At 36.3% G+C, this 23,421-nt stretch overlaps 1 protein-coding gene across 1 annotated transcript; it reads right to left on the bottom strand.

The window, feature by feature from the left end:
• Positions 1–699: 699 nt before the first annotated feature.
• LOC104158500 (probable phospholipid-transporting ATPase IIB) lies at positions 700–22,528 on the bottom strand. Its single transcript, XM_009696172.1, has 5 exons — positions 22,431–22,528; positions 18,530–18,703; positions 9,152–9,302; positions 4,428–4,541; positions 700–813 (listed from the first exon to the last, which is right to left on the bottom strand). Exons 1-5 carry the CDS (start codon positions 22,526–22,528, stop codon positions 700–702), a joined length of 651 nt encoding a protein of 216 aa, XP_009694474.1.
• Positions 22,529–23,421: the final 893 nt, after the last annotated feature.

Below are 23,421 nucleotides of genomic sequence, written 5' to 3' on the forward strand. Positions count from 1 at the left end.
TAAAATTTACAATATCCTATCAAATTTAATTGTCACTTCACAGCTGAAGTGCTTCATTTCCTTAAAACTCTTCGTGAAAAACTGTCAAAGGTTTTGAGTCCAAAAAATGTCATAACTGTGATTTCTCCTTTAATTAACTTCTGGAAAGAAATCTGGTTGTTCCTACTGCATGATCATATAGATTTCAAATTATATGCAGAAATTGAAATCAATATTTTTGATACTGAAGCTGATTAACAATACATCTTCCTTTTCTTAAGCACAAATATATCCACCAAGTCTGAAAGGCTCTAGTGAATTTTAATTAGATCGTATTTCTTAGTTACTGATCCCTTATTTCCTATATACACTTGATACATAGCCAACAGTGTTGCTGAGTTACTGTTTGGTATCAATTTCAGAGGAGAACTGCACTTTGAAGTAATACTACTGAACAGCAGAATGTTTCAAAAAATATAAACAATTATATACATACACCTTTCCTTTACTAACAACAAAAGATTTACAACACTTCTTAAACAGATCAAGTTTAACAGTCATATTTATCTGAGGGACATAAAGAACTTTATTTAGTCCAGTATCAGTTTCATTCTGAATAGCGCAGCTTGAGTCTATTAGTTATTTCTTTGAACTGGAAGTCTGCAAATGTATATATAAGAAAAAGATGAAATATTTCACGGATTTATACAAATAGTTTTGCTAACCTCGTACTGTCAGCTTGCTATATAACTGTGAGTTCATCTCCTTGTCTCTCTTGTAACGTCGAAATTCATCAACGGCTTCCCGTACCACTGTGACCGTCAAAACAAATCCCTGTTAAAGATACAATTATGCAGTTCAGAATTCTCAAAGTGCTAGAATAGAACTAGTCTGTATAGTGTTCCTACTTGTGTAAGAACATGTGTTGAGAACATTTACTTTTTTTTTTGGCTCATATGGATTTTAGTGTTTCCTTCAATCTGTTAAAGTAATATCTTGGTTTAGTCCAAAAAAAAGAAAAATACTTACACGTTGTACAAATATAACTAGAATAACTTCATATCTAAATTACATGTATTTGGAGATGAAGTTGAAATTTAAAAAATTAAAATGCTTTGGATGAGCTAAAGACAGCCTTTATAGTTCAACAAGCATATTTCCCTATCTTCCACAAATTTTAGGGCTTTACCAAAAACATTCAAGAAGTCTCCAATTTTGAGTTCACTGTCTTTTTCCTAACACACAGAAATGAAAAGGTAAATGAACAGCCAATTTAGTTAGTTTTGCCATCTTAAATGTAGTTATTTACCAATACATCACAAATATGGACAAAGAAAAAGGGTGTCTGTTCTAAAAAACTAAGTATCTAAATGCTTTGGCTGCTACTTTCACAGGATAGTGCCACTGCAGTTCCTGCTGGAGTGCAGACTGCACTACATGCAACTATCTCCAGCCACAAAAGATAGTAAGCTAAAAGGACACAGAACAGTTCAGACAGTGGTAGAAATCAAGTGTTCAGTTCTTCTCCATCACTGAAAGGGAAATAAAATTTTCAATGGTAAAGGGATCTTATCATTACTATAAGATGGCTAAAAAATTCAAATATTCACAAATCCTCCAACAGATAAGGTTCTAGATTATCTAGCTAGCTTCAGACACCCACCAATACCTTCCTTCTACAGAAGGAAATTTATACCATTAGACTTCTTTTCTTGTGAAAGTCCAACAGTTTGCCAACCTTCCCCTAACCTTCCAGTAATCAGAAATGAGTGACGGTGTAGTTTAGTCAAGACTGCTTTAAGAAAAATTCTCCTTTTCAATCAAGGGTTTTGCAGTTCCAGCCCAAAATTCCGAGGTTTCCTCTGTCGCAAACTTATAGTTAGACACTTCTTGTTTGTTCAGGTTCACATTAGCTACAACAATTATATTAGAACTACGCAGAACAAAAACCTGCCTTTGCAAAATGTATTCCTTTTCACTCCCAGGGCATAACTAAATAAGGAGTAGGGTTTTTCCCTTTTCTGGTAGCAGCCTTTTCACAAGCTTTGGCAATACAGATATTTCAGCAGCATAAAAAAGGCACTCCTGAAGGACCTTCAAATATATTTGTCATTTGCACATCTCATTAACTAGACATCAATCAAAGCACAGAATGCCAGGTGTTAATTGCCAGAATTACCCCTAGCAGTCACCGTACCTTGCCGGGCAGCTCAGCACAACTGACCATCACTATGGGGAAATGTTTTCCTTAAATTGTTCCTTTTTTCCTTGTTTGCTCAAAGGAACTTTACACTCTTCCAAAAGGGAGCTGAAACTGTGAAGTCAATCTTACAAAAAAAAAATTAAACCTATCATCTTTCTTTAACTGTAAGCAGTTAAGTATCTTTAGCGTACTGCTTACAATCAAAATTGTACATTTTACATCCTTTGTATGTTGGACTTGAAATAGGAAGTCCATTCCCTACCATATGAATGATGACAAACCAGCAAAATACAGTCCCATGTGAAGAACTCCAGCACTTTATCTAAGTGTATTATGTCTGTTTTTCGTAAAAACTGTTGGAAGTACAGAACAAAAAAAAAAAACCAATAAAAATCAAAACAAAAACCCACCACCACGAAAAAAAACCAAAAAGCTTTTAGCACATAGTCAACTTCTATTCAGTTGGTTTTAAGTATCAGGCTGAACAATTTCTCTTTTACTTTAAAATCTTGAGAAAATATACAAGCCAAGCCATAGCTACTCTTCTGATTATTACTGAAAAATTATCAGCAACTACATGCTCTTCAAAGAAAACCAAATTTATCTGTTAAGCAACAAAGACAGCCCAATGGATCCAACTTAAATGTTTTGTATTTTCATCATACATACTGAGCCTTACTCAATGTCCAATTAATCTCTTTTACCTGGAGGTTAATCATTAGTAGAAAAGCTATTCAAGTAGAAATAAATTAGTTTAGCAAAAAAAAGGGTACCACTAGCGCTGAGATATTGTTGTATTTTGAAGGTGTATGTGAAAACTGGGAAACAGCATGCAAAAGATCCTTGAATAAGACGAACACATCTATACAGAAGAGATTACCACTGTTTGCAAAATACAGTATTTTCACCCTTCTTTGGGCAGGGCTGAGATGTTAAGTGATCTTTTTTTCTGTACTACCCTACTAACACAGAGCTGTACACAGCACTTCACTCTGAAGAGACCAACTACGAGACAAGGCTGACTTCTGTCTTTTCTTACTGGGTCAGTGACAAAGACCTTTGTAAATATCCATTTCAAATCCCACTGTTGAACAAGCTTTCTGTCTTGGAAGTGGTTTTTCTTGCAGCAGAAGCCAAAAATTGTCTGGAAACAGAGGTGTGAAGAACCTCCAGGACAGTCTTTCCATTTATCAATACTTAAAAGGACACATGTTGCAACAATTAAAACAATGAAATCAATCCAGAATATTTACTCTATTGACTTGTTAAGAACGACTTTTACTCAAGCAGTCAGCATGTCACTGTTCCTCTTCAATACCACTGAAAATAAATGCTACTGAAAAATACCTTTTTTAATAAATTTAGAAAATGAAGCATTTGTTCCTCCTGCCTTGCTTTTAGACTTGGGGTTGAAGGGGCCAGAAGGAAGATGAAAGAGAAAGTAATGATCTGGTTACAAACAAGAAAAGAATTCCAAATCATGGGAATATAGCTGGCAGACTACCAAAAAGGGCCTCCTCTGAAGAGAATACAATTTTCAAACCTTAGGAAACCTGAGTCAGAAGCAACTGGTTTGAACACTTTCCCAAGAAAATACTGCAGAGGGCTCAATAATAGAAAGACATATTGAAAGGAAGCCAGTGCAACTGGCAGGGCAACCAATTAGGAAAAGCATGTTTAATGAATAGCTTATTTTCAAGACACATTTTCCTCCTGCTTTATCCATAGCTTAAAATATTTTATTTCAATTTCTGGGAGAAAAGGACATTATCAAAACTGATATAGAATGAATGCAAAAAATATATGCTTTCAATTCTGACCTAGCCTGAAAACATAAAATAGCGAGCAAGTAACAATAAACTGAAAGAAATTTAACACACAAATTACCTATGTTACCAAATAAGGATCTCTACTAGCTGGAGGTTTTTTTGGTTTGTTTTTTTTAAACCTCACAAGCAATCAGCAGCCAGAAAGGAGCACTACTAACTCAGACTAGCTGGTTAACAAAAACAACCTCCAGTCTGTGGGGTAGGAGTGTGGTAGGCAGGTGCAAGGGAGGGCTATCAAACAACAGCCTCTGGAATATCTAAAATACTCTAATTTCAAATAAGCATTTTACTTCTGTTAGAATCTTTAATCACTGTAGTTTACCAGATGCAAATTTATGAAATGTACACATATACGAACTTCTCATCTGAAGTTAAAAATACCCCAAACTTCTAGTTAATAGTATTTTTCTGTTTACCAGAGGAGCCCAGTACGTGTACAGGTAGCCTATTTTCAATGCTGGCACAAACTGTGAGCAGGACACGACGAGAAAATAGAGATTCAAGAAAAACTTGAACTGTTCATATAAAACCTAAAATAAAAAACACAAAATAGGTAAGTGCCTTAAAATTTGTACCCATAATGTACATAAAATTAACTTTTTCATGACAGTAGATACAAAATCATTACATGGCATACTATTATATATGGTACTATTATAGTACTATATAGCACTATATGCTATGTATCATCATAAACTACAAATGCACTGTAAGTTATTTTAATATTACACTGCTATTTTTGTTGAGGAAAATCCTTTGATATTAATGCCTCTTCACTCTGAAAAAGCAATTTGCTAAACTTTTGATATTCTGAAAACAGGACTATGAACTCAATCAATCTTGACAAATATTAAATAAATAGCAATAGATATAATATATATTAAATATATATCACTGCAAAGATTTACTCTGAAATTTTAAAGCAGAATTCAGATCTTTGTAGAACCATCTTGCAATAATTTTATATCCACAATAGTTACCTTCATGTTTATGAGTTAAAAGTTCTTGAAATTTTTCTTTTTTTAATAGCATCAATAAAAAAAAGCAAAATAAGTTTGTAGCTGACGTTAAATTGTCATTTAACTGCTAAAACTTCTCTTCCTAAAAATACTGCATTAAATCTTAATTTTCCCTGAAGTACCAATACTTGAATTCTGTTTTATCTGTCTCACAATGCCTTTTTGTCTTATACTTTTTTATCCAGGCCTTAAATAATAATAATGATAATACAATCATTAGCATCAAATGAACTGAAACGATTTACAAAACCATTATCCTAGTCTTTGTCATTTGAACTTCTACAGAGTAACAACACTGAGTAGGCTATACCATGGCCTAGAGAATACCCTAAAACTCCAGCCCTGTCTGCAGCACATACAGAAAACAGTATACATTGACTCCTCATCACTTTTGTTCACCACATTCTGTCAGCACATTCTCTCCTCAATACAGCCACTGAAGTTTCTCCTTTTGCAGGAGTGGAAACTCTACAACTCATCTGCCTTCTTTCTGAAGTCCTTTGGTTCTCCAAGGGACAAAGGCTACCATCAAGCCAGATGCACTCCTTCAAAATTACTATTTCCCACTGTTCTTCAAAATAGCGAAACTACTCAATATTCAAGAATAAGTGTTGTTTAGGAAGATAAAATGAACACTATAAAAAAGATCCAGTGAGTAAGGATAAGCAATATTGCTCTCTTTCCAAATGGCTATCATGTGGAAATCTCAAAATCAGGCAGTATTCTTTAGTTTCCATAGCAAGACAAGTTTTTTACAAAAGCAACCACAGTTTAAGTTCTCAGAAAGTTTAAACTACAAAAAATTTGTAACAGAATAACATGGGCTTTTGAGGCAATTCAGAAGAAATGCTCAGCATTAAGTTTCTCAAAAGATTATTTTGCACTAAATATTGGTACATAAAATATATTTATTAATAAATCAAAAGTTTGGTCTAAACTCCAAGATAATTATCCAAGTTTTAAGTGAAGACACAGTAACCTTATCACAGAATACACTGTCCCATATTCCAAAGGAATGACAGAGGCAGATTCCTTTGGTAATTAAAGCACCACTTCACCAAGAGCACATTCTCAGCATTGCTTTCATTATAATTACAATGCTAAGAACATTATTCATTTTATAGAATTTTGAATCTACAAAGACTTCACATATTTCTTTAGTAGGCCAGGATAACATGGCACCTCCAGTAGAAGGATCAGAAGTGGCTATTGAACTTGGAACACTAAGACTTGAGAAAATGGATAATCAATTGTTTCAAAGCTAGAAGATTCAAAATAAATCAAAAAGCCACATTTAAAGCATGTCTCCATCTTTTAATCTTACAATTCAGTTAACATTACAACGACTTCTGCATGAAAATCAAAGTTATTGGACAGATATTTATTGCTCTTGCCAGTCCAACATTATTACTCAATTATGTAAAAACCTATGCCCTAGGAAAAAATATTCAGGCAAGTTCATTTCAAAGTGTCTTTCTGGCAGGCACAAAGTAGCCATATCTCAAAATCGCCAGTTCCTTGCAAGAGTGCTACATTACTGTTCAGCTAAAGGCCACCTAAACAGCCTCAAATCAGTAGTTTTTCTCAAAAGCATGGAATTCTATTCCACTATTTACCAACAAATCTGTAAAGCCAAAAAAATCAAATTTGAAGTTGCAAGGAAAGTCAGAGCATTCTTCCAAAATGAAACTAATTTAGCTTGAACTTGTACCTCATGCTAATACCAATGAATTTAATATACTCATTTCTAGCAGTGTGTTTAACTGTTTAGAAAGATTTGATATACCAGGTCAAAGAAAAGTCCACAGAGAACTTTGGGAGGTGCAGACCTGCAAGAGCACCCATCTTGCAGGAGAAGGTGAGAATTAAAAAGTACCTTCCTACAAATCTTTTGAATCCTGGCACAGCACTGACAGTTCATTCAATACAAAGCTGAACACTTCAGTCTACTTCAGCAAACTGAAAAGTCTCCAGTTACATAAAACTGTTAAAAAAAATAAGACTACTGCTCTGAAGCTCAGGAGAAGTATCTCAACCTTCCCATCACAGAAGATATTTTTTGTGGAAATTTACACAAAATTCCGAAGCTGCTGTATCAAGATGTATATGAATAGTAAACAGAAATTGAACAAACTGGTGTAAAGGTAGAAGCAGTTAGGTATTTTATATAAATGTTAGAAAATAAGATTATATTTTGGAAATGTTACAGCTCTTTTAGCCAGTAAGTAGCATTCTGTTAATCTAAACATTATTTTAAATCTTGTATTTTGATACGAAATCATTGCATATTATCCATTGCCAGCTGCAACATTAAAAAGATACAACTCTAAACAGAAGACAAAGCTTCACATGACGAACATTTCAACAAGCGTACATCATTGGAGTCAGTATTTATGACTTTGTCACATTTACAGGTTTAGAACCAATACAACTATGTTCCCTACAAATTACTTCTAGTGGAACAGCATAAAAAACCGCAGATATTAGAAATACACAGTATTTCTAATCAATGAAAAGTGTTAATTTATGTCTAAAATTAAAATTTAGAAACATTTTATTTTCACCAAACTATTGGGCTTTAGGTTTAGGATCTCAGTTCATTTTGAAGTTACTACTGAGTTTCCAAATACTACCACCAAAATAAATATCTGATTCTGCCTATACTGTAAAAACCAGGATTTTCAAAAGATCAAAAAAGAACATTCTCTCTCTCAACAGGTAATTGTAAGCTATGGTTGATCCCTATAGGAAACATGAATCTAGTTTAGGATTTGTAATCCACACTGCAGATTTCTAGTCACAATAATCAATGGCTTACTATATGCTTAATGAATTTTGTGACCTTTAGGAAAGCCTATGTGGCTTAACCAATTTCAGTGTATTTAATAATTGAAACTTCGGAAGAAAACATTTACTTTGTTCAATAGAGATGAGAATATTTTATCCACCTGTGATAAGTAACATTTTATTTCTTTGACAGGAGATCAGTCTTAATTACAAAGCCATTGGTTTTTTTTATGTTTTAATAAAGAAATGTATTAAAGCATCTGTCAGTCATTGGACCAAAGAAGCCAGAAGAATAGAATCAATACTCTTACAAACCAGCATGATCACTTAAATAAAAAATTTAAGACAAAGCGTGGCTGTATTCAAATGCAGAAGATACTCAGATTTTGTAACAGGACAAGAGACTTTTGGACACTATTAGTAAAAGTACGAGTAAAAGCATATTAGTAAAATTTATAATGTCACAGCAGCATACATTTTTAGGTTTCAGCTACTGAAGCTTCAAAAGTTGTCTTCTGTATTGCAGAATTTCATTATAACAATGATTTTTTTTAAAGTACGAACTAGACAAAAGTGTAATGTCTCTTGTTTTCATACACACTGTGAATATTATAGGCAAAAAACTGCAATTAAGATACAATATGGCTTCTTAGGGGAAAAAAGCAACAAAAATACTTCCACTTCAGAACAAAAATACTGTCTGAAGAATTGCGTTCAAAACCAAAAAGGTATCACTACTTTTAAAACTACAATAATAAATGCAACTCCAAAAAGTACTAGTTTACTAAACTAGGCTAATTTATATGACAACAAGTAAGAAGAGGTGGGTTGGTTTTGTCCTTTAAGCAGTTGCCCATTTCAGAATACATTATTTATTATGCTTTCAACAGCAGGGAGTATGAGAAAATATGTATGGGGATACACTGCGATTTTCAGCTATTTATTTCTCAATTGAAGTCAGTGCTTTGTAGTATTTTCACAACAGACTGTGTAGAAGTGCTTCTGTTTTAAAAAAGCATTACAAATTTCTAATGCTTAAAAGTGCAAGGAAACCCATCTCAAATTTCTAAAGCTTCACCGAATTCCAACCACTCAATCATACACACTGTACTTCTTTAGTAAATATGCCTTTGAAAACAAAACAATTTAGGAAAAAAAAAATAAAAAATCAAACAGTCTTGCTCTTAACTGTCGATTTTAATTGAAGACATCAAGATATACGTAAAAAGAAAGATAAGAATCTGGGTAAATAAAACTATCTTTTTGCAGAATTGTCAAAAAACACTACAGAACACATAGTCAGCCCATCACCAAAAAATGGTTAGTAGCCTTACCCCAGGTATAAAGGTAAAGACGTTGTATTTTTGATTTTTTATGGCATTTTTGGGGTATTTTTCTTCACACTTTTCAGGACACCCAAGCCACACTGTGCGAGCCTTCAGCTCTTTCTTTCTTCGGCAAATGTTTATGAGCCAATCGGAACAACTGAAAAGAAAAACAATTGTTTACTTTAAAACTAAAAGTTTACTGTATGTGATTACTATTTCCATACCTGAACCCTAAAGGCAAATAGCTACGAAAAACAGGCTTAAAAGTTTTTGCTACATCTAAATAAGCATGATGTTGACTTGTAATATTTAGGGCAATTACACAGTACTCAACTCATTCAGACATATATACATATAAACACTTGCACATTCTTTACAGTAAATCCTAATAAAATAACGACAAGTTTCACTACACCTTGCCCTGACACACGTTCAAAAAACTGTAGTTAATACAAGTCTGCATTAGCAGTGACTGAATTCCCCCACTGTTAATTATTTAACTCATCTATCATACCTCACAGTCCCTTAGCTAAACTCTTTATCTTGTACTACCAATACTAAAATTATGCTAATGATTGAAGAGGAAATAAGGCTTCTGTTAGATAAAGTTAGAAAAAATTCAATGGCTTTTTATACAATTACCACATAATCTGTAAATCTTCGTTTCCTCCATAAGACTGCCTACAGCAGACATAACAAGGAAGCACACCTAATGCCACACTGTCAAATGTTTTCAACCAAAAAAAAAGAAAGCCACGCCAACCTAAATGCAGATCGCACAACAATCTGCAATGGTGAACTTCAGTCCACAGAAGGAAGGACGAGCATCCTTGCCTAACCAGCTTACAAATCTACTGAAGAGGGTTTAAACTATGAGCAATGAGACAGACAGGAAGAGCTCACAGCCACCTTTAAACAACTGCAATTTAGACATAGCAATGATGGGATAAGATCACAATGTAGGAGGAACAAAAAGGCTGGCAAACAGAACGATGCCACTGAGGCTCAGCAGACTATTTATGAACAACAATAAAAGAAGAAACATGGATGTGACTCAAGTCACATAATATAATCAGCCTAAGACTTACTCAGACTATCCACAGGGGCAGATCATTAACGTAGATGAGTACAGATGGTTTCGGAAGAACTGGTAGTGTGGAGAGAAAAGTGGGTTTCCCATACACTGTATATACTTGTTTTATAATCCAGTACGTTAACGGAGAATTTTTCTGCATTTTTTTAATCCTGGAGGGAGGTGCTTTAATCATGTTGAGAGTCTGTTTTAGGCAAGTGAATCAGGAAGAGTGAGCAGACAGGCCTTCTGTGAGCACCTACTGCAGCCAAAGCACAGACTTACTGGTCACAGTGGATTTCAGCTACATCAGCAGGGGAAGCTGAAGGTGAAGATGAAGTGACACATGTATTCTAGTGAGGTTTTTGAATATACTGACAATATTTTTGATGCACAAAAAGAAGTAACCATTAGGAAGCTCTTATAAATGGTATTCAAACTAACATAAAAGATTTTGCTGAGAACAGGAAGGGAAAATTACGACCCAGTCACCTCAGCATTGATTCTGTAGTCAACCTACTTGTATGTATTTGTACACACCTGAAAGAAAACAGAAAGTCATAACTAACACCAGCATGCAAAGAGCAACCTCTAAAATGGAACTAATTTCCCTCTGAGAAGAACTAGATGCAGTACCGCTTGAGAGTACATGTCTTCTCTCGACTCCTGGGGCTTTCAGCACCCTGACCTAGTGAAAGATGTCCCTGCACATGGCTAGGGAGGCTGGACTAGGCGATCATTAAAGGTATCTTCCAACCCAAATCATTCTACAATTCTATGTCTCTAACAAAACTTAAGTCTCAAGATATTTCTCATAAGTAAAGGAACATATTCTTGGAACTGACACAGTTGGAAAAATCATAATTGCAGAGAGGTTCATTATAAAACAAAAATAATTTCAGTGAAATTCTGCAAAGTTTTATCTAGAACTTACTGGGTAACTGACTATCGAGTATTTAATTTTTCAGACCATGAAAAGCTAGAAGAGACAGGAGTACATGCAAAGAGGAGATCAGAATTCAAAGCTGTCTGGACAGACTGGAAAAACTACCTGGAAGAGACAGAACGCAGTTAAACAGGCAAAACTGCAACACAGTACATTTATACAGAAATAATCAACTACGCAAACACAGAATTGGAAAAGAGTTAGTAGACGGCAGCTCAGAAGAGGAGGACTCAGTTACTGCAGGACAGTGATACACATATGCAAAAAAAGGCATGTATCTGGTCAGCATGGACAGGCATACCGCTAGCAAGTCATGAATGTACTCCTTTTTCTCTAATCCAGTCCTAGGAAGATCTCAGTTGGCTTACCATACCATTTTTGAATACCAAATTTCAACAAATCGTCCTATTGGGAAAGCAAAGACCACACACAAGAGCAACAAAACAATTACAGGTCTAGAAAGCAAGGCAGGCTTGTCTACTAGATACACCAAAAGACACAGAGTTGTTCAGAGAAGGCCGAGTGTGGACCTAATATGGTTTCAACTATGTAAGAAACAGCTGCAAAGATGAAAGGGACAATTATTCTCTAGGTCCACCATGATTAAGTAATAACAGACTTCAACTGTGGCAAATAAATAAGCAGGGGGGACAGACATTGAGTAAATCCTTCTAACAAGTAGGGTGGAAAGAAACACTTAAGGAGGCTGGAATTGCTACCACTGCAGGTCTCAGATCAGGTTAGATCAGACATAATTGATAGGTGTAATTGATCCTGTGCAGGCAAGGAATTGACTGGACAGCCTCTTAAGGCCCTTTCCTATTGTGTTTTTCCCCAATTACAAAATCATGGTACACACAAATACGCAGGGAAGGAAGGCTGATATTTAGCTTACATCACCACAGTCCCACTTGAAATGTTCTTGTCTGTAGCCTACATTATCCCAGGCCTATGACAAACTAATTTTACCAAAGAACAAATGGAATTCAAAGTTGCAGGTTCTTTTTAAAGAAAATCAGAAGTTGTGCAATAGTAAAATCGAAGCAATATTCACTTTGTTATGGAAACGCCACTACACCAATACTCACAAGATGACATTTAAAATGCTTCAATTTTAAATGCTGGATTCTTAAGATTTCCTCCTGGAAATTTCACTATAGGATGGACACAAATTTGGTTTGATCCTATCTAAACATGCATTTTATCGTTGTTACAAACATAAGCCCATTCAGCAACTTTTCCCCCCATCACTTATAAACAGTGACAAAGAATTATTTTATCATACAAATTGCAACAGTGTTAACTCAACATTTAAAATTCAGCCCTCTTATTTAGTAACATGCAAGGCAGGGAAAAAAATCAAGATACTTTGATCATTAAATTTCTCTTTAAAACAAAATGAACAGCACTCTTTCTACGTGATGGTTCCACAACCAGTTTAATGGCTGTGAACCTATCCTACTGCTCCTGAAACAGCTGGTACCACCCTCCTCCCTTAACAAAGGTGCAGAATCTTGCCCCTTCCATTGTGCTGACACAACTACTCATGCAACTGCATGGGTAAACCAGACCCACAAATTGATACAGCTGTAAACTAAGACACAATAAAAAAGGGGATTATTTTCAGTTAGATCCACCCCTGATCTTTAAAATCTATAAAACTGTAAAAATAGTTGAAACGACGCAGGCTACGTGCTTGCAGGAGAAGGTGGAATGATTCCACTGAGTGCCAGCTTGGATTTACACTTGATAAAACTGCTTACGGAATTAAAGCTTTAAATGTATTAGTTTCCAAGGCAGGGGAGGTGGAGAGGACAATACAAATGGAAGAGACAGCTTAGCTGTCTAGTAAGAAGTGTCAAGACAGATCTGTAGCAAAAAAGTTCCAAGGAAAATAATTTTTCTCTGTGGAAAATGAACAAGCGTAACAGTTTCTGTCTGCAAGCCCACAGACAAAAATTTCCTGACAGCCTTTGAAATCTTGCATTGCTTAAATCAGTTTTTGAATTTAAGCTGTAAACAGACTGAACATTTGACTAGGCACAGTCTCTTCCGTAGAATAATTTCCTCAGACACTGAGGACTTTTCTATTGCTAAAATTAAACATTTGACTAAAGCAATTGAATTATCCAGCTTTCCTTGCCACAGAGTTTCCCCTTCTTGAAACTGCTTTTTCCATTACAGAGCGACTGAGAAGCTGAAACAGATGCCATAATGACCATTAGTTTAGCAAATGCCAAAAAGTACAGACACAAGAATGATGTCTGACTGGGAAACAACCGTGATACTTTTGATAAAAGTGATTTGACTGACAGAGCTAATAACACTGAAGTTCTCAAACGCAAGAAAATCTGATGTGATGAAAATATTACAGGTTATACCCAAATCAGTATCACAATGGTTCAGATAGTTTTACTACCTTAAAAGTAATTATCAGTTAGGTTCTGCCATTTACAGTCTTGACAGTAATCACTGTTATAGAATCATAGAATCATTTGGGCTGGAAGGGACCTTTAGAGGTCATCTAGTCCAACCCCCCTGCGGTGAGCAGGGACATCTCCAACTAGATGGGGCTTTCACCACCTCTCTGGGCAATCTGTTCCAGTGCTTCACCACCCTCGTAAAAAATTTTTTCCTTATGTCAAGTCTAAAATCTTATGTAAAGTTAAAAATCTTTTTTCAAAGGAAAAAAAAAAAAAAAAAAAAAAAAAAAAAAAAAAGAGGTGGACATGCTGGCCTTGGAAATCCTAATCAACTTACTTTCATTCAGATTTTAAGAACAATGAAGTCTACCCAATATTTTTGAAACTCAGATTATCAACACCCAACACATACTTAATCTGTTCTCAAATTAACATTTCCCAATACAGAAACTATTTTTGTGCAAGGGTATGAACCCTTTCATGGGCTTTTTGTATCCACTAAATTTATGTCAAACAAACATCAGGAGATAAATCAGAATAGCATTCTCCAAGCTTCAAATATCCTAAAAATATAATGTAAGACGTAGCATGATCAAGACACACTTTAGATTTTGTTGAAATCTTTAATGTAAAACCCACACCTTATGCTATGGATTCAGCAATTAAAGACCACATTCTTGTTTATTGGTTTAAGCATTTATTTCAAATGCCCTTGCCTCGAAAATTCAACACATGCACAGAAAGCTTTCTGTCTTAAGCTAGCTATAAGCCATGTTGCCTATATCAATACAACAAATTGTATATATGGAGAAATGCATTAATTGTTAAAGGAATTTTAAGGTGTATCTATTAAATGGCTTTTTACCAGCCTGCTTCCTATTTGAAGGAACAACCACCACAGTCTTCACATTAGTAACTGATGCCATATTAAAAAAAAAAATAAAATTGAGTAATTGTTCAATAAGAACCCTTAACTTTTTCGTAAATACAGCCTATCTCTCCAAGTCAAAAGCTAAAGTAAAAGTCTCAACTGACTCTGCAGCTCTAATAATAAAGGCTTTTTTTCTTTTCTCTTTTCATTACTTTTATCCTACAAGCTTAACTGCCAGTATCTTTCACAAAACAGCATTTTCATCAGAATGGAAAGATAATATAAAAGCTCTATATTGTATGCAAGGGTCAGCTTTTCCTTATTAGGTTTTAAGTAGCAGAAACTAGTTCTGCAAAGAAAACATACTGTAATTATTGTACTCAACAGGTAGCTTCAGTAATCAGGCCAAAAGCAACACAGTGGTCATGTCATTCTTAAAAGATCAGCATTTTCCCATGCTTCTGCATAACAAATGCGTTGCAGATTAATTGAAAGCGTACAGGCCATCTTAGAGCCCAAATTAATCCGAGCATTTGATATCCCCTTCACTTCATATGGAAATGCCATTCAATGGCACCATTTTCATAGGGACAAAGTGGTTTTTGATAACAAGTGGAATGTAAATCTCATGAGAAAGAAATCAATCCAGCCCAAAGAACTCCAGAGTATTGATCTATGTGCATTATAATTTCACAAGCTTGAAGAGAATTTGTAAGTTAAAGGGGAAATGATTACAGCCACAAAACAGCTGCTATATCACAGTTTTCTTTTAACTGTGCTATGAAAGCAAGAAATAAGCAGTTTCTGAAGTTAAAAGTTATATTGGTTAAGTCTTTAGTTGGTTCAAAATCAAAGACAACATTTGATTTAATTATGATTTTTTTTCTTGCAAATGTAAAAACTGTTTAAAGAGCTGCAGATTTGCAAATAAAGTTCAGGCCATTCAGTTCCGATCAACAAGTCTATTGTCTACATTGAAGTTAAAAGCTGAATAAAGGATTTTTACAAAATCAATTTTAATGTACAGTGAACTTGCCAAACCTTCCATATTTGCTCCTGTCAAAAGAGTGAAACTTTTTCAACTAAACAGTAACAGTTTGTGACATAGCAACAAAAATCTATAGAATATAAAATTCTAAAGCAGCAAGCTAAGAGATGGAAAACTTCCTCTCACAAAAATGAGATTAATCCTAACAATGCAAGACACACACACACGAAAAAACCTGGTGGGTATGAGGAGTTTTGTTTGCAACAAATAAAGTGATTTTGAACACAAACACAAGACTTTCACTGACAACCCAAAAGAAATCAGGGGCCCCCTGAGCTCAGCTCCAGACAAATGCCTGGTCTTTTATTGTGTTCATCTTCCTGTCACAGTTTTGAAAAATTTACAATTTAGTTTAAAGCACAAAAGGAAATTCTGGATGTGGAAGTTGAGATTTCAACCTCACCCAATTTCAGGTATGAGATACTAATTTCCATAAAACAAGGCGAAATTTAAAATTCTGTTTAACTGAACAGGTTTCAGACTGCTATGCTGTATTTAATCTCGTATTACACTTAAAAGAATGCAGTTTGCCTTCTGGAAATAAGTTTCAGCTGTTTGCGTAACACGTATAATCCACCATCAACACACATGAAAATTGTTTTGCCACATGGCTCCTCTCCATTTCAAATGTGAAGGTATCAACACTCAATTCTATCCCAAACTGGTACTTTACATCACATAAAAATAGCGTAACTCATTCTACTACAGTGTAAGTAATAACCGCACGTATGATAATACAGTAGCCTCTAGGTTTCCTGTATGATCTTTTGTATGATCCTAGGTAACTTTATGAACTGCAAATAGGCATTTCAAAAACTCTAGTATTCTGTGGGCCCCAAGTTTTATTGTAATGAGAAACCATCAAAAGGAGTAACTTAACACTGACTGCACATCCCTGACTTTTATCAATAACAAAGCCTCAACGGTACTCTCAACCCAGAAGAAACCTCCCTATCACCACGATGGGTATTTACATATTCACTCAGAAGTCCTCACCCCAGCTGAGGTTTTTATCCAGCCTGACCATAGGATTCACCTTCCTTCCAGCTAATTTTCCCCATCTCGTCTAAGCCGATGTCTGCATCTTGTGGGAGTATCCTCTGCTTGCTAATAAACTACTGAAACCCCAAGCTTCTGCAAGGATCTGGTGGTTGTCTTTTTTTTTTAAAATAGAGATTTTATTTTTCTATGAAAAATGAAAGTTATCTGCTATGATGTTCTGTTATAGAAAACACTAATGTGATTAAAATGCCTCTAGGTATAAATACAAGACTGAATGGACTCTTTATTGTATCCACGTTCAGCTGAGGAAATCAGCAAAGCAGAAGTCATGCTCCTTTAAGGCCTCTTTCTCAGTGAGGGCTTTTCTTTAAAGATCTACATTAGCAGTAAAATAAGTATAAGATGTACCAAAATAATGAATCCATAATGCAATTTCCTTGCTCTTTTTATTCTCAAAAAATCCTACAAAAATATGGCTCAAGTATCTTAATTAATAATTTCTAGTAAGTTTGAAAGTTTCTAGGCTTGAGCTCCACTTAGAGCTGAGACACACGTATCAGTTTTAAGAAGCAAGCAAGAACATGAACTTGTGCAATCCTCAGCGTTAATGACACTTCATTGTGACATCATCTTACAATTGTTAATTAGTTCCAACAAACTCATCTTGCAATTGCATGCCTCTATCCAAACACTGCAGAATTTCTGTCAGGACAACTACAGGGTGCAGTCTTCACTGGTCTACCTGTTTTCATGAAATTTACAGGAATGCAATCACAGTAACTAATACTCACTAATACTTAAAGTGCTGAACTCACCCAATATATACTGTTTGAAAGGTATCTCAGTTTTAAGATATGTCCAAAAGATTAACAGCCACTTTAAATACTTTAAAATGTTTTTTTAAAAACTGCAATGGTAGTTCTGTAACGGAAACACTGCTTCCAAAAGTCATTTACATATACATATGCTGCTTCTGTAAACTTTGCTAGCTTACTTCCTTCCTGCTACTTTCCAAACACGTATTCCTTATAATAAAATTAATAATCCATGAGTTTTTGTTAAATCATTAAAGAAAAAAAAGAAATCAACACAGATTATATTTTTTTGCAAATAGTAAAGCTGTATAACAAAATTATTTCCAAACTAATGGTGCATAAACATAGCTTTGCTTAAGTAAAAGAACAGTATCGGGCATCTTGGAATTTATTAAGTGCCATGAAAGCCACCTGTGAAGACTTCTTTCTAAATCAATTCTAAAATCATCTGCCAAAAAAATCATTCATCATTTAAGGTCACTGAAAATGCTCCACTCACTTCACTTGACTGATTCTCAGATTTTATCATTCAAGATAAAAAAACTTCACCACTCTTAATCATCCTATTAGCAATTTCTGTATTTAGAAATTTGCTAGCAATTCATTAGAAAGTTACTATTCCAAGGTGACTGCATACAGCTGAGTTTAGCACAAATTTTTTTTAAATAAGAACCAAAGCACAAGAGCCAATTCCAGCTGTAATTCACTCCAAGGACACCAGTTACATGTATTCTTTAACCTTTAAAGTTGCAGTGTTAAATAATCATTAGTTAATTAATTTGCTTTTTCTTTTCAGTATCATCAATAAAACGTATATATTGTCAACTCAATACACTAATGCCCTCAAAGTAAAAGAAAGTTAAGTCTTCTACCCTGATGTGGTTTTGAGTAGAAGTGAGGACCAGGCTTATATGCCGTATTACAGATCTCAGACAAGTGTAAGTTTAGTACATCATCTCTCTTTCAAGCCACTCTTTTTCTTGCAAGTCAGCAAAGCAGACAGAAGCAACACACAGCAGCAGCTCTTCAGAACTTTTTTATTAACAGCTGGTAATGTCCTAGTAGGGAAAATGCAGGGAAAGCAATCAAAAGGTGCATGAAAAGCAAATTACTGTGTTCCCATACTCTGTATGTATCACACAGTACACAGTTACTATTTACTTAATTCATTTAATAGCTTAATAAAAAGTACTGGTACACAACAAACCTAGTGCAAAGGAATTTCCAGCCACCACAGATAAACCATTCTAAGCCTCTTCTTCTCTGAGAAATTCTGGCTCTTGGTAGAGTATGGTAATCACTCTCATCATTTTCAAAGCCTTCTTCTGACATCATGAGAGGCATTTCATCCAAATGAGAGGACTCATCTTCCACTTGGTACCTGGCAAAATGAAATAAAAACACTAGATAAGTAGCCAATACATCATTTTTTGTTACTGGGAATCTCCTAAAGTAACAAGCTAATTTTTGCCATGTGGAATTTTATTAGAGATATTTTCATCTAAACATCTCATGTATTTGTGCTAACACATCAGCAAGAAATTCTGATGAGTTAAAAATGTGCAATACAGCAAAGGGGCCTGCAATCAATCACTGTCAATCATAGTATAAATAATTCTAGAGAAATTCTTGTTTCTTATACAATTTGTACATAAAGCTGCAATTTCATACTCTTCAAAGGACTCTTTGTGAGATTTTTCTTAAACAGAATTTACTTGGCAAAGTTGATAGCAGATACAAATTACTTGAGTTTTCATGGAAGTACAGACTTTAGATCTCCACTGAGCTGCTTCAACTTGCTTTCCTGATGTCTATTCCTGTGTGTACAAGCCTCTGAGTCATGCTTTCTACACAACTCATCAGTATCTTAGTTTTAATTACTAAAACATTATAGTTACTTTTATAATTCCACACAAAAACATTCAGTAAGTGAAAACAGGTTTGCCTGTGGGACCTATGTAAACAACAGTAAGCTAACAGTGGTTCTTTCCTCTCCAGAAACTATTCTCCACTTCAATTTTACACTTCTGGAATGCTTTTTATGTCAAGACAAAACACTGGAATATTCGATAAGAAAATTCCCCTAAGTGAATGTAAATTGAGTAACTTATTCAGTTCATACTTTTATACCATTGGGAAGATGACTGAAAGAAACTGCACTATTACTCAGGTTTCCTTTCACAGACTATGAAAAGGACTAATAAGGATATTAATTAGAAGAAAATTTGAAAAGGAATTAAACATTATAGTCAAGCAAAGATTATCTACTTGTATGCAATAACTCACACAATAGCCCTAATCAATATGAATGTATGATACAGAAGATAAACAAAACGGTCAGAAAAGCTGGCTGCACAAACGCTTAATACATAAATGAAAAACGTATCAAACTGATCACAAGAGCAAAAACTTCTAAATATATAAAAATATTACTTGACACTATTGGTAATGGTAGTTAAGCAGTCTTTAAATAGGAACAGCTGATGGAAAAAAGTATCTGATCGGAATAAATCAAAATTATTATTTATAATTTTTTTAAAAAAAACCAAAAGAAAACAAGAAAAAGGATTGAGTCACCAAAAAAAAAGAGTGTTTGGCACAGAATTAGTAAGTTTGATCTTTATGAAGCTGTATAGTATAGCCATCTCTTACAATGTGCATCCTGGGACTGTCCCATTTTCCCCACAGCAACCTAAAAACAATCCATATAAAAGCAGTAATTAACAAAACCAAAAATCCATTCCCTTTATGTTAGAGCGCAGCTGGAGTGCATGGAGCTCTGCCTGGGGATGGAGGAGGAGTTAACCGAGAGATTCTGGGTTTGGATAAAAGAGAGGACAGGTAAAGGCGACACTACAGTGGGCGTCTCCTACAGACCACGTGAACAGGAAGGACAAGCAGATGAGGCCCTTTACAGACAGACAGGAGCAGCCTCACGTTCATAGGCCCTGGTCTTCATGGGGGGACTTCCACCACCCTGATATCTGCTGGAGGGACAACACAAAAGGACAATCCTGGAGGGTCCTGCAATGCTTTGACATCTTCCTCCAACTGATTAGAGGAGCCAAAGAGGAGAGGTGGTCTGCTGGACCTCATCAAGCAAGGAGGGGCTCATTAGGGATGTGAAGGTCAAAGGCAGCCTTGGTTGCAGTGACCACGAGATGGATCCTGAGGGCAGGGAGGTGGCAAGCAAGCTCACAACCCTGGACTTCAGGAGAAAGATCTGGCATTTTCAAGAGCTGCTTGGAAGAGCTCCATGGGATAAGGTCTTGGAGGTAAGAGAGGCCCAAAAAAGCTGGTTAGTATTCAAGGATCAGCTCCTTCAAGCTCAAAAGATTTCTATCTCAATGGATAAGAAGTCAGGCAAAAATGCCAGGAGGCCTGACTGGATGAACAAGGAGCTTCTGTCCAAACTCAGACACAAAAAGGAAGAAGGGTAGAAGTCAGGACAGGTAATCTGGGAAGAATACAGAAACATTGTCCAAGCATCCAGGGACAAAGCTAGGAAAGCTATATATTCACAAATGGAATTGAATCTGGCCAGGGATGTCAAAGACAAGAAGTCTGTAAGTACATAAGTGACAAAAGGAAGATGAAGTAAAATGTGGGCTCACTGCTGAATGAGATGGGAGACCTGGTTACACTGGACGTGGAAAAGGCTGAGGTACTGAATGCCTTCTTTGTCTCAAGTCTGTCCTGGCTTGGCTGGTTTACTAGCAAGACTGGCTTTCAGGAGCCCCAGGTCTCAGAGAGGAGGAGGAAACGCTAGAGCAACAAAGATGAGGATAAGTTCAGGGAACAGTTAAGCAAACTGGATATATAAAAGCCTATGGGCCCTGAGATGATGCACCCACGAGTACTGAGGGAGCTGGCAGATGTCATTGCAAGGCCACTTTTGATAACCTTTGATCAATCACAGCAACTAGTAGAAGTGACTGAAGAATGAAGGAAAGCAAATACCACTCCTGTCTTCAAGGAGGGCAAGAAGGAAGACCCAGTTAACTATAGGCCTGTTAGCCTCACCACAATCCCTGGAAAAGTCATGGAGCAGCTCATCCTGGAAACCATTTACAGGCACATGGAGGACAAGAAAATCATCAGGAGTAGTCAGCATGGGGGAAAGTCATGCTTGACCAACTTGATAAACTTCTACGATGAAGTAACTGGCCTGGTAGATGAGGCAAGAGCAGTGGGTAGTGTCTCAGTAAGGCCTTTGATACTGTCTCCCATAAAATCCTCATAGACAAGCTGTTGATGCAGGGGATGGATGAGCAGACACTCAGGTGGACTGAAAACTCTGAACAGCCAGGCCAGAGGGTGGTGATCAGTGGTGCAAAGTTTAGTTGGAGGCCAGTAACTAGCAGTGTAACCCAGGGATCCATACTGGGTCCAGTCCCATTTAACATCTTTGTTAGTGATCTGGATGATAGGGCAGAGCGTACCCTCAGCAAGTTTGCAGATGACACAACTGGAAGGAGTGTCTGATAGGCCAGAGGGTCATGCTGCCATCCAGCATAAACTTGACAGGCTGCAGAAATGGGCAGACAGGAACCTCAGGAAGCACAGAAAGGAGAAGTGCAAAGTCCTGCACCTGGTGAGGAACAACCCCACACACCAGTATATGCTGGGGGCCACCCAGCAGGAAAGCAGCTTGGCAGAAAAGAACCTAAGGATTCTGGTGGACACCAGGTTGAACAAAAGCCAGCAATGTGCCCTTGCTGCAAAGGAAGCTGCTGGTATCCTGGGCTGCTTTAAGCAAAGTATTGCAAGCAGGTCGAGGGAGGAGATCCTTCCCCTCTGTTCAGCACTGGTGAGGCCACACATTAGACCCCTGTGTCCAGTTCTGGACTCCTCAGTACAAGACAGACATGGACATACTGGAGAGTCCAATGAAGGGCCACAAAGATGATTAAAGAACTGGACTATCTCTATGAGGAAAGGCTAAGAGCGCTGAGACTGTTCAGTCTGGAGAAGCCAAGGCATGGGCAGGATCTTATTAATGTTTATAAATACTTGAAGGGAGGTTGCAGAGAAGACTGAGCCAGGCTCTCTTCAGTGGTGCCCAGTCACAGGAAAAGAAGCAATGGGCACAGAAACACAGAAGGTACCTTCTGAACATCATGACAATGGCTGAGGACTGGCAAGGGTTTTCCAAGAAGGCTGTGGCATGTCCATCCTTGGAGATGTTTAAAAGTTGTCTAGACATGATTGTGGGCAAACAGCTCTAGGTGGCCCTGCTTGAGCAGGCGGGAATTCTGCAGACACAGAACAGCACCCTGAGCAGTATCAGTCCAAAATCTTGATACCTTCTTTTCAAAATACTGGGTTTGTGTAACATTACAAACACCAGGACTAAGCATGAAAAAGCACCATCACTGGATTTTCATTTTCTCAACTTACTGTATACTTAAAATAAAAATTTGAAACAATTTCCTCTTCCCCTAGATTTTCTGTGTTGTGCCCTGTTATATACAACAATCTATTAAAGCAGGTATTAAACTTTTTGGATGTCAGGAAAGGGGTGGGGAGGGAAGGACTGTATTGCAGTATTAGATTTCTATTGAAAAGGTACACCACATATTTTACACTGACAATGTAATAAATTGGTATCGACACAGTTGAAAAGGAAGATCTAATAAGGAAAGGGGGGGGGGAAACACAAACCCACTATTGGTTAACCAGTTATTAGGTAGACACTTCCTCTTTTGTTTGGCAGATGATGCCCTGATTTCTGCATCTCCTTTGAATCCCTTTGTATGGGATATCACTAAGGGATGTTCATGTGTTCAGACCAGATTAGAAAATAATGCATAACTAGGAATAATAATAAACACCCTCTCTCATCCCCCACAGCTGCAAGTCAACTGAGTACTGGAACCTTAAGCATGTTAGACCTTGTATAGAAAAATCTTCATCTCTTTCAAATGATGCAAAAGCACAACCACACGGCAGAAAACACAACAAAAGTTTCAAACTAAAAAAACATGTAAATTTGCTCAAAGTTATGAGTTCCCAGAAAGTTAGTTATGTGAAAATATGGCATGGAAAGTGCTTTCAGAATTATTACCACTAGTACTCACTTCAAAAAAAAAAAGGAAA

Source organism: Cariama cristata, unplaced genomic scaffold (assembly GCF_000690535.1).
Source record: "Cariama cristata isolate BGI_N322 unplaced genomic scaffold, ASM69053v1 scaffold19442, whole genome shotgun sequence".
Lineage (NCBI taxonomy): Eukaryota > Metazoa > Chordata > Aves > Cariamiformes > Cariamidae > Cariama > Cariama cristata.

What these genes read in the sequence shown, in the direction of transcription:
- LOC104158500 (XM_009696172.1), bottom strand. Translation starts at nt 22,528, where the DNA reads ATGTCTAGACAACTTTTAAACATCTCCAAGGATGGACATGCCACAGCC. An exon ending in TGGAAATTCCTTTGCACTAG is followed by an intron (nt 9,303 to 18,529) that starts GTTTGTTGTGTA and finishes TTTTCTTTTCAG; the next exon opens with TTGTTCCGATTGGCTCATAA. An exon ending in ACACGTACTGGGCTCCTCTG is followed by an intron (nt 814 to 4,427) that starts GTAAACAGAAAA and finishes TATCTTTAACAG; the next exon opens with GGATTTGTTTTGACGGTCAC.